General features: G+C 40.5%; 1 protein-coding gene across 4 annotated transcripts in view; it reads left to right on the plus strand.

Annotated features, from left to right (window-relative positions):
* Positions 1-16,902, plus strand: part of RAD51B (RAD51 paralog B) — a 421,512-nt gene extending 404,610 nt beyond the window's left edge. For all 4 annotated transcript variants that reach the window (XR_007631421.1, XM_050335167.1, XM_050335169.1 and 1 more), the window contains one exon: positions 16,708-16,902. Coding sequence is in view for 3 of the 4 variants with exons in the window: in XM_050335167.1 (XP_050191124.1) it covers positions 16,708-16,844 (137 nt within the window). In the remaining variant the exon portion in view is untranslated. The remainder of the gene's footprint in view (positions 1-16,707) is intronic.
* The last annotated feature ends 471 nt before the right edge of the window (positions 16,903-17,373 follow it).

A 17,373-nucleotide genomic window follows, 5' to 3' on the forward strand; every position in this document is an offset into this window, starting at 1 on the left:
TGTATTCTTTTATCTGTAATTTATTATGAAAAGTAAAGATGATAATAGCTTCTGCACAATTGCTTTGTCAGGCTTCATTAATGGTGCTTATAAGTAGTGTTGGGTCTTCTGACGAAAGTTTTTTAGAAGTAGTTTTCTAAAGGAAAATACAGTCAAGACTAAAAAGAAGTAAACTTAAAATTGAAAGCAGAACATTCCTATTTCTAGATTTTAAAAGAATTTATGTAAAAAGACATGAAAATAGGAACAAGTCTATGAAACAGAAGGAAGAAAATCTTGCTGATGCTCTCTTTTGAGACACTGAGAGGAAGAAAAATACAGCAAACCTGTAATAGGGAACAACCCCCTTCATAATGCTGAAAGACACTGACTGATTGACTATATCAGCTCCCATTGCCTGCTTCCAGATCCTGGATTATAAGGTGCTGGCTCTGGTCAATCTGGTACTAACTTCAAAAAGAAGCCACAAACACATGACGAAAGTAAAGCTGAAAAACCTCTGCTTTCCCAGATATTGCTTGCAAAGAAAATACCTCTTTTATCAACAAGCTCAACTCCAAAATATGAAACCCTGCCTTTTATTTACTCAAAAGTAATGAGTATGGTGACCAGGCCACCTATAAAGAAGAGCCATAAGCATGCTTCAAGGCACATAACAGTTTGTAACTTACATTCCTGACTGGGATACATGGGTATATGGCTGTGTGAAAATGATTGCAAAGGGATTACAAATCTCTGTTTGGATTGCTGTCTAAGCAGACAGTAGATGATTGTAGTTTATGCTACATAATAACATGATTTCAAATACTACACAGAAAATGAAGCATACATTGCTTACATTTGCATGTAAGTGACTGGTAATGTCATATAATTCTCTAATTTGCACACATTTCATACCACAGATGTGCAGTGTTTTCAAACCACAGCTTATAAGCAGATGTGATCTACACAACAATATAAATCATAGCTTCCTAATACTAGTTAAAGGGTGTAAACTCAAAAAAATGTGAGATTTACACCAATTTGTTTTAAGAGAGACTTTGGAAGGCTGTTTATATATACTTTTAAAAGCAATTCAGAATGATTGTTGATGCATATTTACACTGAATGGAAAGTAAGAATCTTCTGAGTCATCACTCAAATGTAAAAAAATCTGTTCTAGATTACCTTTATAAATGATGTTCAGCCTTTATCTTTCCAAATAGCAGGCAAGGCAAGCTGTGCTCTTCCATGGGCACACAAGCATATACTCCCTGTTTCGTGGTCAGAGCTAGCACTAGGTCATAGGGCTGTCTGCTACTCTCACACAATATGACTTTCACTGCTACATGTGCCAGTCTACTGGATCCCCGCGTCATATCACATTCTGTGCAATAGCAATAGTTTTTTATGTCCCTGAAACTATCTCTGCCATATGATAAAGGCCATTTCCAATGATTATTGATACCTCTGCAGATTTGAAATCATATACTAGTATGTATGAATGAATGGAAATTATTTGTTTACAAGAGTAGCATAAACTTTGTACATTTCCTTTTATGAGTGCCACCATATATGATAGTATTTCCTATACTGGTGTTGTAGGGATGTATTAGTATAAATCACACCAGTTTCTAGTGCATCAGACTGTATAATAAATAATAACCACCTATTGAATGAATTATACTGATAATATATACTGGGTACCAACTAATATTTTTCTAATGATCTACCTACCTGGTTATTCTAGGAATTCGTATGGCTCTGTAGCCATGGTATTTGAGTGTCTTCAAACCTCTGAACCTCTAATGTACCTGTTATCTCCATGCAAATCTGGTGCATATTAGTACAATTATTCCTGTATTATGCCACTAAAGTCCTAAGATGAATGACTAACTCAGAATAACCTCAGAAATCTATGACCTCTTGATTCATCTGCTGACTGTGAAGAATTACTCTTTCTCTTGCATAGATAGGAAGCCGAGTCATAAAAAACTAAATTTACGTGCCCATAAACACATAGATAGCAAAAGAGATGGAATCACAACTGATGGTATACAGACTGTCAGTCCGTCTGGTTGCATTAAGTTTCTGTCTCCTGTCTTCAGTGATCATACTTGGTAAAATAGCAGTTGTTGCTCTTTGCAGTGCAGTGATTCTGTGATGTGTGGGTTTGGCAAATAGTTGCTTATCAAAAAGTTACATTAATTGGGTAATAAGGTAGTTGCTTAGTACATTGAAAACTGAATTTATCAGCCCTTCTACCAAACTGCTACATGAATCTGGGAACTTACTTCACACACTGCCATTTTCCTAATTTAATATAGGGATAATAACACACTTGGACATCCAGGCATAAAAATCACTGTACAGTGCTGTTCTGCTTCTCATTTAAGACAATTCAATGAGAAAAGGGAAGGAACAGTGAAAATAATACATTTTTCCATTTAGTTTAATGGAGTTTGTATGGTACAACTCAAAAGATCTCACTCTTGAAACAGAAGTGGCTGGTAAGGACGTTTCAGTTTTAAGTTTTAGGTTGCCAGCAGACATGTTACTGCAGGGCTGTTGTGCTAGGCAGGGTGTAGCCTCTGCAGCTGTTGCTTAGGGGTTCTGCACCCCTTGCCAGTCAGCACTGGATGGAGCTCTCTGGATCTGTCTCAGAGCTGGTTTTCCTTTCCTCCAAATAAGAGTGTAGGACTGTGGAAATGGGTTGTATGTAGCAGATGCGTAACTTCACTTTCACAGCAAAACTGACTATGAAAGAGTTAACCCAAGTAATGGCAACACTTCAGTAAAATTGAGGGAGGAGGAACTTAAGTCTCAAGTCTTAATAAAATGCAGGTGTTTTATTGTTAAGTTAAAAACGTCTTAAGACTCCAGCAAGCATTTAAAAATAGGAAAAAAATGTGCTATTGAATAAGAAACTTGGAAAGGCAACAACAGGCCATGCAAGGCTTCTATAGTCACTGGCTAAGGCCTACCTTAAAGTTCCCAGAGGGAAAACAAAACATAAGTATTAGCTGAACAACACCTCTCCCAACATACATCTGGTCTCTGAGGTATTACACCTGGCATTAACTTTTGACATTTTCCTTTGCAGCATTGTGACTTTGCTGTCTTACCAGCTCTGTGCAGAGTATTTGTACTCATTTTTCAACCTGTCTTCTTGTTTCCAAGTCTCTTTGGGGTCTCAACAGGATGACAGACACTGTATTCACAGTGTGCAGATAGCTCTGCTACATTTGCACCTGCTTTTATGTCAGGGATAGGTGGGGGGGGGGAACCAAACTAGTTTAGAACAAGCTACTAAAAAGAAGTTGTAAAGAAATCACCAGTCACTGTTTTCTTCTCTTTCAATTCCCTCTCCTTATCCCAAGAAAGCAGAAAATTTAGGGGAGCATTTGTCAGTAAATTGCACTGTTTAAGACACAGAGTAGATGGATTGCACTGATCTTTGACACTTAACTTCAAGTTCCTCATGTATTTGAAGAATAAATGTAGTTATGACTTATTAAAGGGAAAAGCAACATGAAGAACCAAAGAAGACTAGATGTACTTATGGTTGCCCAAGGCCTAAGATTACTTCATCCCTATGGGCCCTAGTTAGTGTCGTGGAGATGGGCTGGGTATTTCTGGGACCTGTGTGGTAAAAATATTTAACTAATTGCCCTCCATAAAATCTCAGCCCTGGGAGAAAGTCAGGCATCCATTTTCCTGACCTTAGTCTTGGTGATGTAAATCAACTGTCACTACTAGAGGAGAAGGACAGAAATAGTCCATGGAGTACCTGATAGGATGGAAAACAAGAGTATTTTGGGTTTTGGTGCAAGAGTTTCACAATTGCCACATAGTAGGAGACAGAGAAGCAACAGTGAAGACAGTCATTCTGGCAGTCATTTCATTTAGAAGACTGACAGGTGAGATATAAACAGTACTAAGCAAAAAATGTAAATGACAAACAGAAAAGTCTAAGGCAATGAATAAAAATTAAGCTGATGGAGCTGTGAAATTTATAAATCTCAGTACTTGCCAGCTCTCATTTTATATGAAGCAGAGCGCTCAGGGCAGCTTGAGTAAATAATTCAGAAAATGAAACAACAAAAAGAAACAACAAAAATCAAATCCCACCATTATCAGAGCAGAAACCCAAAAAAGAGCAGGCTGTGTGCCCTCTGTGCACCGTTCTTGCTACAGTCACTGGGCTGTCCGAACTGATGGGCTGGAATACAGGCATCAGACAGACATGGCAGAGATGAAGGAGGGTGAAGTGTAAATCCTTCTTCACACAATCCTCAGAATAAACGTTCTTTACTCTCAGCCATCATCAAAACTAAGTGTATTTTTCAGAACCATTTCCTGAAGATGCAGTTGGATTGCAGACTGTCTTAAGAGAGAGGCAAAGAGCAGAAATCTTCACTAAAAGTATCTCAAAAATCTGTGTAGAAATCTTTAAGTTGGCCTGAATGTGCTCAGGATCCAGCCCTTGAGGAAAGACATCTCTGTCAGCATTTATTAGCTGCTCCCAATTTTAGATCCTCCCTTGCCTCCTTTCCTCCTTCACTTTGTGGGACTGCTTTTCATCCCACTCCTACTCTTCTTTGCAGCTGCCAGTTTGTGTTTCTAATGTCAGCAGTTCTCAATCTTCTCAGATAACCCTATTGTTGTTTGTGCCTTGCTATGTGAGGGAAACAACCCATGCTTTCTGTTCCCTTTCTGCTGCTCAAGCTCCAGCAAACCTAGGCCAGCCCCTGCTCTGCACAGCCTCCACCCAAATCCAGCACATCAGACTGCAAAAACTGGCAATGCCTCTGGTATCAGGTGGGGAAATAGCTCCAGTCAGTGTTAGAAGCATGGGTTCTTTATTCTCTTACAATTATACTTGTATTTTCTGATGTATGTTGTCTCTGGGAGCCACTGAGAAGTAATGGACAGATTTGCAATAAAATATGTACAGCTAGGTCAAAGTGTTTTAAAATTAGTTTATATCAACTCTGAAATAATAGTGATGTCAGTCACTGAAAAACTTAAAAGAAGTACTTCATACTATTCCTATGCATTAGCAGTAATCACTAGTGTTAGGCCTCTTGGTTATCCTTGCAGATACTGCAAACTCTTCCATATCATACAAGAGAAAGAAAGATTCTTCCTCTAAACAGACTCACTACTTTACATGCTGTAAAATTGTCTTGTATTTGACTCAAAGAACTGACAAATAACCTTTGCATCCTGTTTCTTATTCCTCCGTCTTTGCATGATGGAAGTTCCCCTTCCAAATTTCATTTACCTCATGTATATGTATTTTAAATGCCTGAAATGGAAACAAATTTCTTTGCAGCTTTCTTCTATGCATAAAAAATGTAGTTAACTACTTGTAAAAGAAGCAAAGATCCCCATCTAAAATAATAATAATAATAATAATAATAATAATAATAATAATAATAATAATAATAATAATAATCTAATTTATCAAGAAGCTAATTTATCATGAAGGGTGGCACCAAGACTGAGACTCTGCCAATGACACAGACAATAGAAAAGATTGATTTCAGAATATTGAAGACCAATGCCTTTACTTTCATGCTGCTCTTCCCTATAGCATTTTAGTGTATTTTAAGAAATTATTAAGGATATTTTTAGCCTCATTCTCCTGTTTTGTAAGTTGAGTAAAGAACCGTCTCCCCTATTTTATTTTTGATTTCTTCTAGCCTGGTCTAAAAGGTTTTAGCATTGTACCTTTCACAGGTGATCTGTAGCTTTTTAATGGGAGTGAAATTCCTTAAGGCTTAGATGCAGAGCAGCAGGACCTGATTGCCTTCATTTCACAGCTTGGAAATAGACTTAGAGGGCAATGGTGCAAACGCCTCCACCCCAGCCAGAGCTCAGAAGGGATAGGTACAAGTGAGTACAAAACTGTTTGCTTTCCCTTGCTTTACTGTGGGATACTCACAAACATTTAATTAAAGCTATTGTATGCATGCTTAACTTGGAGATATCTGTAGTTCCTTGAAACCGTTACACGGGAGCACCAAAGAAAATACAAGGGAGTCACTGAAGGAAAATACAAATGAATTAGAAAAGCATAGCAACCAAAGAATACATTTCCCATAATACAACAGTCAAAGGTCATGAGATCACAGATGCTCAGTTGCTCATGCATATCATCTATTCTCTCCACTTGCATGCTTGCTCCAAGAGGGCAAAGATTTAATGAGGATGTGGCTAGCTTTAGCAGTTCTCACCCTTCCTCACACCCTACATCTCAAAGAGCATTGAAAGCCTCTTTGAAGTTGGAATAGACACACATTGAACTGTCCCAGTGCACACATACAATCTGGAGTTTTCTCATCAGGTACAAAAATACAAGGTGACTGTTCTCTTCTGGCTGCCCTGGATGTGAACAAAGCTAGCGAATCAAAGACTTATTGAATTGAGGAGTGGAAAGGAGTTTCTCCATTGCATCTGTCTTTTCAACCTGCAGTAGCCCATCTCAGTCTCACCGTTTCTATCAGTCGGTTCATTTTTCCCAGCTCCTTAAGAAGAAATCCTGTTCAGACAAAACAGCACACTATTTACAGGAAGCTTGGCAAGGTCAAAAAGTGACTGTAAAACCGATCTCTTTTTAAAACACATACAGGATCTACTCTGATATAGATACTATTAGGACTCAACAATCTCCGATTTGCTATCTAGGCCTTGAAGGTGGTTTCAGAGTCAGATTTGTTAAACTTGGTGACATTGTAAGTGTTATCACTTGTCATTAGCAGGGCTACCTCAGTTGCTCCAAGTCCCACTTAATCTATGCAGCTCATTACCCACAGCTTCTGACCTCCTTAGTCACTTCCTATCTTTATTTTAACCTTAGAGCCTCTTTTCTATGTTGGCCTGTAACTCCCACTTAATCTTAATCAAACTTCCTTGGACTTCCATTGCTGTCAAGTACAGCTTCTCTCATCATAATGCCCACCCTTCTGAGTGCAAGAAAACTGATTTACAGCCAACAGTCTGCCGCTTCACTTATGCTCTATGTTCATCTTTGCTTTGTTTTTCTTCCTGTATGAGTCACTCCTTCCCTCTTTTCTGATTCATCGTGCTATGCTTTCTGTTTCTCTCAGTCTGTCAGTGGCTGAGATGCTGCCCTGTACACTTTTACTGGAGAGATCTGGTGAGTATTACAGTGTGTGCCCAGCTACCCATATTTCAGATTCAGAAAAAGCTGAAGAAGAAATTGAATTGGCCACAGGCTGCTACAGAAAGTCAGCTTGTTTAATATTCCCTTGCTTCTGACCAGAAATTATGACCTACTCTGTTCCTTTATGCCTTGCTTAAGAGCTACTTACGCGAAATACAGATGTTTAGTCTACACCTCCCCAACCTAGAATCTCCCCTGCTACTTCAGGGCACTTGTTAACTGTACAGATGCTGTAAGGTGGGTACCAGCTTAAGAACTTCCCTAGTTCTCACTGGTTCACTCATGCTGCAGTAACATGCCTTTGAAATAGACTTCTTCAGCCAGTTTCCTTCCATGACCAGAATCCAATTTAAAGATGTTAATCCTGTACCATGGTGACTTTTGTCTGACAGGGGCACTTCTGAGCTGGTGACGTCTGTTGTTTTTCAAGATTCTTTCACTAGCACAGAGAAGTTCAAAGATGTGGCCTGATGCACTTTGAATGTCAGATACAAAACATTTGATGGCAATGGCATCTCTGTGTAACACATAGGAGAGATTTGTTCAGTCTCCTCCCACATGTATTCTCTTTCCTGACTTTTTTCAATATACCCAGTTCTGCTTTTCTCTCTTCCTCCTGATTCTGTGCTCATCAGCTTTTGGGTTTTGTTGTTATTAACATATGGAGGTTATATGATCCATCACTGAGTGCAGCCTTGTTCTCTTAATAAGCAGAAAATACCATACATTTTGGAAGGAGGAATTAGCTACAGGCCGTTCTCATTAAGCCTCTCCTTCCACTTAGCTTAAATTTATTTTTGAACTGCAGTCACTATGCATTGCAAGTTGAAAACAACCACTTGAGCGCTTTCCAGCGAGGCTTTGAAAGGCCCTGATAGTAGGCATGGAGGAGAGATAAGCAGCACATTGAAGTTGTAGTATCGCTGTAGTATCAAGGGCAAGGAGTGAATGGAAACATACTCTCCTTCTGGCACTGCCTGGCTCAGGACGAGGGGAGAGGAACAAACAGAGCAGCTTCGGTTCACAGGCACGGCGGGAGCCAGCGGCCTCTCAGCTGATGACAGATTAGACTCAGGGCCTGGTTAGTGGGAAGACTGTGATTAGACCTCAGCAACATCTGTCTCTAGCAGTAAAAGAATCACTGCTGCAGGCTGCTATTTTGTCAGCAAACTGTAATTATACCAGGAACCTCATTCCTGCTGTTTTTCTCAACAACTTAAGTGGGAAAAAAAAGTGGGTGAGAGTGCAGGGAAGCAGAAACTGTGAAAGGAACAGGAAAGAGACACCTGTTTATTTTTGTTCAGCTCATTCCAATTATTTTCTCTCAGTTTCTTAGATGTATGAATCACAGTATGAATCACAGACTGGTTTTTCCCAAAGGTCACTGCCAAGGTTTAGCTCTCTGAAGCTGTCCTGTCATCCACCTGAAGTTGATAGCACACATCCTCTCTGTGCACTTATGCCCCTTGGCATCTTAGAGGAGTGTGGTGGTGCTTGCAGAAGGTTTCACACCAACCACTGCCTGGCAGTGCCCCCTCTCTCCTTCCATAGGAGTGGCAGTACAGAGTGCCAGACTCTGATCACAGCTTTTCTCAGGACATTCCCAGGAAGGTATGGCCTGGGCAGAAGTGTGGGATATTGACGACTGCTCAGGGTGAATTTGAACCTTACTCTCAAAGGCTCTGTCTAGACTAGGATTTAGGAATTTGAACTTCAAAAATGTTAGGTTGTATATAGTAACTCTATGTTTTAAAAGATATAGAAAAGGCAGCTTATGTTTGAACTTGCAATAAGACCTGGTAAGTTTGGCCAAAATAACAACGTCAAAAAAGATCAGGATTTCTTTGCAAGATTCCTCTGCCAGAAAAAACTTTTTGTTTTTGCAGATGTAACTACATAGAAGCCAGTTTGCCATTAGTGTTTTCTTTGGTCAGAATATAAGATACAGATTTTAATTCTAGGAGAGGAGGAGAAATATCTAAGAGCAGAGTTTGCCAACACAGCTTTACCATCCAATACTTCAAATGTGGACAAGGTCAAAATGATCAAACTAATCCATGCACTTCTTTCTTAACTTTTCTCAGATCATTAATGTGACTGTTTAGTATACTTTGAAGGCAAGAGTGTCTTGTCTATGCTAAATAATTTTATATCAACACCATACTTGTCTAGAAGAAAGCAGAATTGTTCCTTACTAGCACGTCTGCCCTCCATCCCGCAGCACATCTGGCAGCACAGCCAGGGACGAGAGTGTGGCAGCAGGAACTCGACCCTTGGGTCTGAAAGCACAGGGAGGCTGTCTGTTGGCAAGCCTAAGTCTGTCTCCAGAGCCAAGTCTCTGCAGATACTGGTGGGAAAGACACACATCTGGAGTTGTCTAGAATTGGCACAAATTGCTGTGGACAAAGAGGAGAGAAAAGAAGGGTTAGAAGGAAAGTGGAAAGAATGCCTCTTGCACATTTCACTTTCTTTTCCATCTGCTTGTGTGATGTTGCTGTGAGCTATTAAACAGCTGCAGTACTCTGTCCCAGAAGGGACTGTGTTTCAGTAGAGATGGAGAATGATCTCTACAGCTTAGTGCTTTGGGAGTCCCCTTGAACAGAAGGGGCAATAGGAGTAATGTTTCTCTGATTAACTATTATGCTAAATACACTTGGGAACTCAACATTTGTGGTAGTAGCCAAGATGCTGTTCTGGCTCACCTGAAGGCCCTGGCAGGCAGTGGGTACTGCTGGGTGCTTCTGACTCATCCTTGTCAAAGTAGGTGAGTCCCCTCTTGTCTTTCACCTTTGAAGCAGAACCTCCCAACTCTCCTGAACTGGTTCCAAAATTCAAGGAGAGCAGATTACTCAAGCAAAAGGTGTTTGCAGACTTTGAGACTTTGCAGCTTGGGGAGATAAGGGTATTGAGGGAGGACCAGGAGAAAGCAGAGTAAGTGTATAGTGACTGCCAAGGCCTGTGCAGAAGAGCATTTTTTTTGCATCCATTCAGACGCTCAGCAATTTCCTGCGTTTTTCCTGCAATCAGCATGTTCCACCTGTTTTTACTTAACCATTTCCTGTTTATGGCTTCCAAAAGCTTTCTGGTGAAATCACTAATCTGCCACAAGATCAGTCTACATAGTCCCTTTTGAACAAGATTCACTCACTTTTTTTTCTCTCTCCTCAGTACGCAGACCTTTCATATTAAGGAGCTGTGTGCTGTGTGTACATGTCTGCTTGCATGTGCGTGTGCATGCAGTGAATAGTTGTGTCAGGAAACTATGTGCTTCCTTATTAGTTCTTTCTCTCAACATATGCCTGTTTTTAGTTCTAATGCTTGCTGCTTTTTGCAAATTTGAGCAAAGAAACAAGCAGTAGCACTGAGAGCTGGTGCCCCTTTCTGTAGAACAGAAGGCTCCAGATATTTAGAGGAAGTATTCTTCCCATTACTTCCAAGCATCTAAGAGCTCTTCCACAAATGAAGAATTTGTTCTCTGGATAGCTTGCCCAAATTATCTAGCTTTGAAAACAGTGAGGCAATTTCTTCTAGTCTGCTGTTCAGATTCTCAGATGTGAAAGGCAAAGTGTGAGGAGCAGGAAGGATAAACCAAAGAAAAATAAATCTCTTCCTTACAGTGTAGATGGCTCCCACAAGTCCCCATCACACACTTAGTCGCATGTCCTGTAGGAATCACTGGAAGAGCCTGTACACTTCAAGTCTGCTCTCCTTAGCCATCCTATAGATAACACTACAGGTGCCACTAAAATAAATTTATTTGTCACTGCTTTTTCTGTTTGTTTACTTTTTTATTTCTCTTCTGGAGCAGTGAAAATAGATTCTAAAGTGTCCTCTCCCATTCTCATGCTCTTGCACAGTGCTGCAATGTTTGGGTTGTGGTGAACACTGCAGGGGAATGTTCTCTTCTTAAAATAAATCATGGAAACATTTCTGTTGGAATCAGGGCTTGTAGAAGTTTATTTTTGTTTAATAAGAAGAATGTCGGGCCAACTTTGGCCTGACACCATATCCCTTTAAAGGGAATAGGCTTCTGATGCATGTCAGTATAGATATATTGACATGTATATATATATATATATATGCACACACACCAGTGTACATACCAGTTACACTGGTATAACTGAGCACTGAAATAATCCTACAAGAATGCTGGACGTGCTGGTCCTTTCAGCAGACAGATCTGCAAATTCCTCAACTATCTCGACTGCATGTTAGTGTACGTCAGGATGCTCACTCTGCTGACTGAGGCGTGGAAGGGGTAGGTCTGTAAGCACGCACTGGCACTGCTGCTGAGCTGTTTCACCCTTTGGTAATGAGTTGATGGGCTCACACTCTCAGGTGTTTCTTAATATTTTAACGAAAACACTAAAGCCACACTCCCCATTTTAACTGTAATGTAAACATGCACAGGTAGCACTTCTGTATGGGCTAGGAGGTATATGGTCTAGGCATCACTGGTGTCCGGGAAGCTGTCTGCTGTTGGCACAGCACCACTGGGGTCAGAGTTTGCTGAAGTATCCTTCAAGCTGTCTGCGAGCAGCTTCTGAACTTTCATCAGGAAAAGGAAGCAGTTGTTTTCTACACAGAAGTGTCTTTCAGATTGGCCTAAGTATGTAAAATGATTACTTTCGTTCCCATCCAGCCCAATTCATTCAATATTTTTTGTCAGGGTACTTGTCATCAGTGGCATTTGCCCAGGGTGAGTCACACCTACCCAGGCAATGATCTGAGAGAGCCCTCAAATCTTTCTCATTTTCATTTTACAGGGTACAGCCCTGGTAAATTCATGACTGTATGGGACCACACAGCACTTTAGAGAGCAGCTCCTTTTCTTCAAACCAGATTTCAGCCTAAGAGGCAACTACTTCCAAAAAAGATTCTCTGGTTCAGTGCCTGTCTTTGTTTTCCTTATGTTTTTCACCACACTGCTTTCTGGTTACACTGCAAATTTGGGTGCACTCAAGGTATTTTTACCTCCCCCCTCCACCCCAAAAATGAAGGAAAGCTGAACTGTATGAAAATATTGTGAGAACTGAGACCCTCAAGGAAAATGACAAGAGGTGTAGAGGACCTTGCAAGACTCTTTCCAGGAAATGGGTGGAAGGTTCATCACATGAGTCATTGAAACCTTAGATGACTACATTCTTGAGGAATAAACTGTCAGGAATATGATACTGGTGAGGACAACGCGGGGGGAGAAGAAAACTTCTTAAATAACTGTTGTTTGGGTTTTTGTCCATGATTCATTCCTGAGGAAATTGCTGCATCTCTGGCCAGGAAGAGGGCAGCATGCAGGCAGTGCCGGCCCTCCTCTGCAGAGGCGGCAGGCGAAGCGTGCACAAGGGGGTGCACAGCCCTGCTGCTCCAGGCAGCCCCAAGGGCTGAGAGGGATCAGGAGTACTCCGTGGCTGTCCTGCCCAAGTGAATAGAGTAAGGCAGGATCACTAGTGCCCATATACCAACTGAATCAATTAACGTCTTATTTTTGTATACTAGCAGGTATGAAATCAAGAGGAAATGAAGGTTTTAAAACTCTAATTCTAGCTTCTTTCAAGAAGTTTTCTTGCTCTCCCTGCTCCAACCAGTTAACCAAGTTCTATCAATAAAACTGTCCCAAAGCTCTGAATTTGGATTTCAGAGAAGGTCTTAAGATTTAAAGCTAGTAACAACAGAAGCAGTCAAACACCCTCCACAGCTACCTCCAGAGGAGCTGATCCAGCATTAGCAGCAGTGGGAAATGTTTGCAGTAGTATCTTGAGTGTGAAGAAACCCCAGTGTTCCAGCGTGCCATTGCCAGTTCCCATTTTGAGAAGTTTGACCCAAGCATTTAACATTTCAGCATCAGTTCTGTGTCTCATAATGCTGTTTACGTAATGATTGCTCATTTGGTTCCCATTAAAATCATGGTATTTCTTCTGCAAACCACTGCTTGTAAAAATCTAGCCACCCAGTTTCTCTTTAGATGGTAATACAGGAAATAAATAGTAGGATACACACTATAATTCTCAGAGAATGGGGGGCTTTTTTTCCCCTGTTGGACACGTAAAGTTCAGACATCAGAAGTATGAATGTGAAGGATCTGTTAAGGATTGGTAAATCCATCTCCTGCAAAAACACAGTGTAGTTACTCTCTAGCAGATTTTCCTCAAGTATTATATTGGTAAAAAGAGAGTCTACAGCTCTCCATAGTCAAAGCATCAAGAATGCTCTTAAAACTGGATAAATGGTAGGTGAAGTTCTCTCAGGCCATCCCAGCGCTGCTATACTTTGAGGCAGTGCAGAATGACTTCTTGTATTATAAATACCAGCACTTTGAAGAACTCAGTTTCAAATGCCTCAAACAATGGGGGTTTCACCGCTTCCTGTGGGAGCCTGTTCTGCAGCCTAACTCATTTTACCATCTGGAGCATTTTCCTGAGTGTTTGCTCACTTTAAACTTTCTTTTAATTGTGTACCCACTATTTCTTCTTAAAGGTGACTTACCAAAAGTTTCTGTTGCGTGAAATTCGTGTAATGTCATGCTTTTTTTTATTTTTTATGAGGATCAAGAAAACTCTGAAAGATTGATGGCTTCTTCTCTTTACTTTTTCTTCCTCAGAAATAGTAATAAGTAATTCATAACGTGTTTACTGCTTCTCTAGCTATTCATCTCAACAATTTACAAGGAAGGTCAGCATTGTTGTACTCTTTTTACAGATGGGTAAAATTGAAGCACAGGGCAGGAAACAACTTGCCCAAGATCACTCAATGAGCCTATGGCAAGACTTGGATTTTTAAGCAGGTCACCACAGTACTGCCCTACTTTTTTCTTACTCTTTTTTTTTTTTTTTTTTTTTTGGCCCAGTCTCATTCCCTTTGGCTTTGTTGGAGTACCTAGGAAGGACAAACTTTCCATGAACTTTATTCAGAATTGTAATATTGTAACTGAAAGGTCAGCTTGTTGAATATTTAACAGTTGCTATCTTTCCAGTGTGTTGGTCAAGCATCCTAATTAAGTAGTGATAAATAAAACCAACAAAGCATTTTAACAGACTGATTCAGTCCCGAGGGCCTCTGAGCTGAATTTCCTTCAGCTAGCCTGTGTTTTCCAAGTTGCAGATTGTCCAGCTTGAACACAGTATATATCAAGCTTTTATCAGTGCACTGCAGGGAGATTTCCTTCCTTCTCAGTGCCACCGTGCTTACTTCACATGTTGTATTTCCCTTAGCTGTGGGTTTTGGTAAGTGCATTTCTCAGAATCTGGATAGCTGCTGAATTATAAATCTTCCACTTTGGAATAGAAACACCACAATGTGTACAGCATGATATACTGGGTAGGGAGCCGAGCCCTGACCAGGCTTACCTGGGTATCAGAAGCAGCCTGGCCTTAGCAGCCCAGAGCTCTCCTTGAGTTTCTAGCAGACAGGGTGTTTCTCCTACCTGCCTGTCAGCCTGTCATTTCAGTGACTATCTTTAGTGGGACTAGATATGCCTAAGCACGTGGTAAGATGTTGTTCCTCACCTCCACATGGAAGGGTGAAGGCAGCCACATCTGTGTGCTCACAGTCTGGTCTGCAGGGGACTTGTGACTGCCTCACACTGATCAGAGACTAAACTGATAGTGCCCATCACATGCAAGGTGCAGCACTCTGTATGGACTGAGAAATGAGAAACTAGTGCTGTGGGTAGGCCAGAGTTATATTTGAGGGGATAGCACACAGATCTTCTTGGCTTCCAACCATTTTCAAAGTATGCCAGTAAGTGAAGTCCTTACCCTCCGAGTTATTCCCCTACTGCTCTTTCAGGCCTCCTTCATTCCAGGTACCATCGAACCAGCATCTGAGGATTTACCAAAAGCTACAGGACTGCTTTTAGGTCACTAAGCACGTTGTCTTTGCTTTCAAATTGAGTTTGAGAAATTACCAGCACTGTCAATCTTATGTCTCCTGGCTATGTGAATAGAGGAAGCTAAGAAGCAACAGTCGATTACATAAAGCGGGGAAATCCCCCTCAAACTTCTCCCAGACTACCTGGAACTAAAGTTGATTTGCATGCATACAGTACAAATGACTTTGCAATGGCTTCTAGCCCCATGAAAGGGTTACATGTGTAATCCTTGAGGCCAGTTCCACCAGTTGAATCACTCAGAGAAGATAAAAAGATTGATTTAGAGCTTGTATAGAAATCTAAGCAGTTTTATGTAGCATCAACCTATTTCACATGAGGATACAACTGGGTAATGCTGTTCCACACAAAATCAATGGGAACTGTTCAATACCTGTTAGTGACTAGTAATAATAAATAATGGCCAGTCTTCGCGAGCGAAGATCCGGGGAAGGTCTCTACACCTTCCAGCCTGCGCATTGGATTTTTTAGGTGAGACACAGTGTGTGCGGAACTGAGTAGTTCTTCTAGAAAAACAGCACCAAAAAAAAAAAAAGTGTTATGCTTTTTAATTTGTGAGAATGGATGGGTAGTAGTGCAACTAAACTTCCTATATAAACTCTGTTTGGTGGAAAATGTACCTTATTGTAAACCAGAAAAAAAATCTATAGTATTTTTGTAGTTGAAAACTATAGTCAGCTGCTTTACAAAATCTGAGACTCATTTGGCCGGGAATTCCTGGGTGATGCTGTTCCAAAAGCAGTGGTGTTAAACAGACTTCCAGAATTCCTATGATTTTTTTAAACATCACGGTTTAACAGAAACAAACAAGTGAGCAGAGGAGGAGGAAGACTGAGACACATCTTCCTTTGACAATCTGTGTAATAAGCCTTGTGTTTCTTTTACAATATCACCTCTGTTAATATTAATAGCGTCATGGCCTGTTGCCATGAAATACCCTGCCTTTCACTCTCCTCCTTTCAGCTTTATTGATTTTCTTCAAAGCTTTGCTACAGAACAATAGGAATCAGCCCAGGTATGAACTGGCTGTTCTGCAGAGTCCTTCAGGCACCTGAGGGCTCTGTTTGCTACGATGTGCTTGTCTCAGTGGGTCATCTGTAGAGACTGGAAAAGAAGTACATCTTTGAATAGGCCTGTGATGCCTTGCAATGCAGTTAATAGCAGCAAACATGAGGACATGACATGATCTGACTGATGATTAGTAGCTTGGATATTTTGGTCCTGATAACTGTGTGTGTTTCTTCAGTTTATGTTCTTTCCATCAGCTTGAAGGTTGATCAGGAAGGCTTTCACTTTGGTTTTTTATTATTTCCTTTCACAAATAGCAGTCCATTTATTACATATAGTTTCTAATCACAGTAATATAATATCTTGTATTCACATCTCTATGTGATTCATCCCAAAGCCCGACATGGACATGGGACTAAGATTAGAAGAGAGCAGCTCATACTGGTTAGGAAGCAGGCTCTGGTTTCAGCCTAGGTATTAATAAAGCATGTGGAGTGGAGCCATAATATTTCCTCTTAATCCAAAGAAATTTGCTATTAGTTGGAAAATATATTGGTATAAGCTGTGCACTGTTTAACTCTAGAAAATGTATTCGAACTGTAAATATTGAGGTTGAGGTATCTGTCTTTATTGTGTGTTTCAGATGGAAAGGGTCAAACAAATTTAATTTGGGAAGGAACCAATCCTGCTCTGCAGCCCATACGAGTGAGGAGCACTGCCTTGAAAGATACTTTACCTAGCACTACTGGAGAGACTTCAAGCAATACATCCAACCTATAGAAAGGACCAGTGGAAACTCCCCAAAGAAAAGAATAAATGATGACATTGTTTTTCAAAATTCTGTTGAAGCATTCTCCTTCTTTTGTCTCTTTGAAGACTAACTTTAAAACCAAATACTGTTCTTTGTATGTATGGGGCTGCACTTTACTCTGAACCTGTATTTTGTTCAAGTTAATTTAAGTGACTTAATAATAAAAGCCTCTGAACAACACACATGTTACTGAAGAAGCATAGGCCACACATCCCTTCCTAATTCACCTCATCACCTCATGAATTTGGAGAAAGTTAAGCACAGTTAAGCACGAGTGTCCACAGCTCATAACATAGTGAAATGTACCCTTCTTTTTTTTAAGACAATGATAAACCCACTCATTGGCTTGATTAAGAAACAATAGCATAGAGCGCACTTATTCCTGGAACTCACTTGAAAATCATCGGAGATGATGAAAGAGTTGCTAATAGCTGGGCTCTGACAGTTCAGAATGGAAGGAGAACAGGTAGCAATCTGAACAGTAGGAAGATCACTGTG

Source organism: Myiozetetes cayanensis, unplaced genomic scaffold (genome assembly GCF_022539395.1).
Source record: "Myiozetetes cayanensis isolate MyiCay16 unplaced genomic scaffold, myiCay2020 scf6-25, whole genome shotgun sequence".
Lineage (NCBI taxonomy): Eukaryota > Metazoa > Chordata > Aves > Passeriformes > Tyrannidae > Myiozetetes > Myiozetetes cayanensis.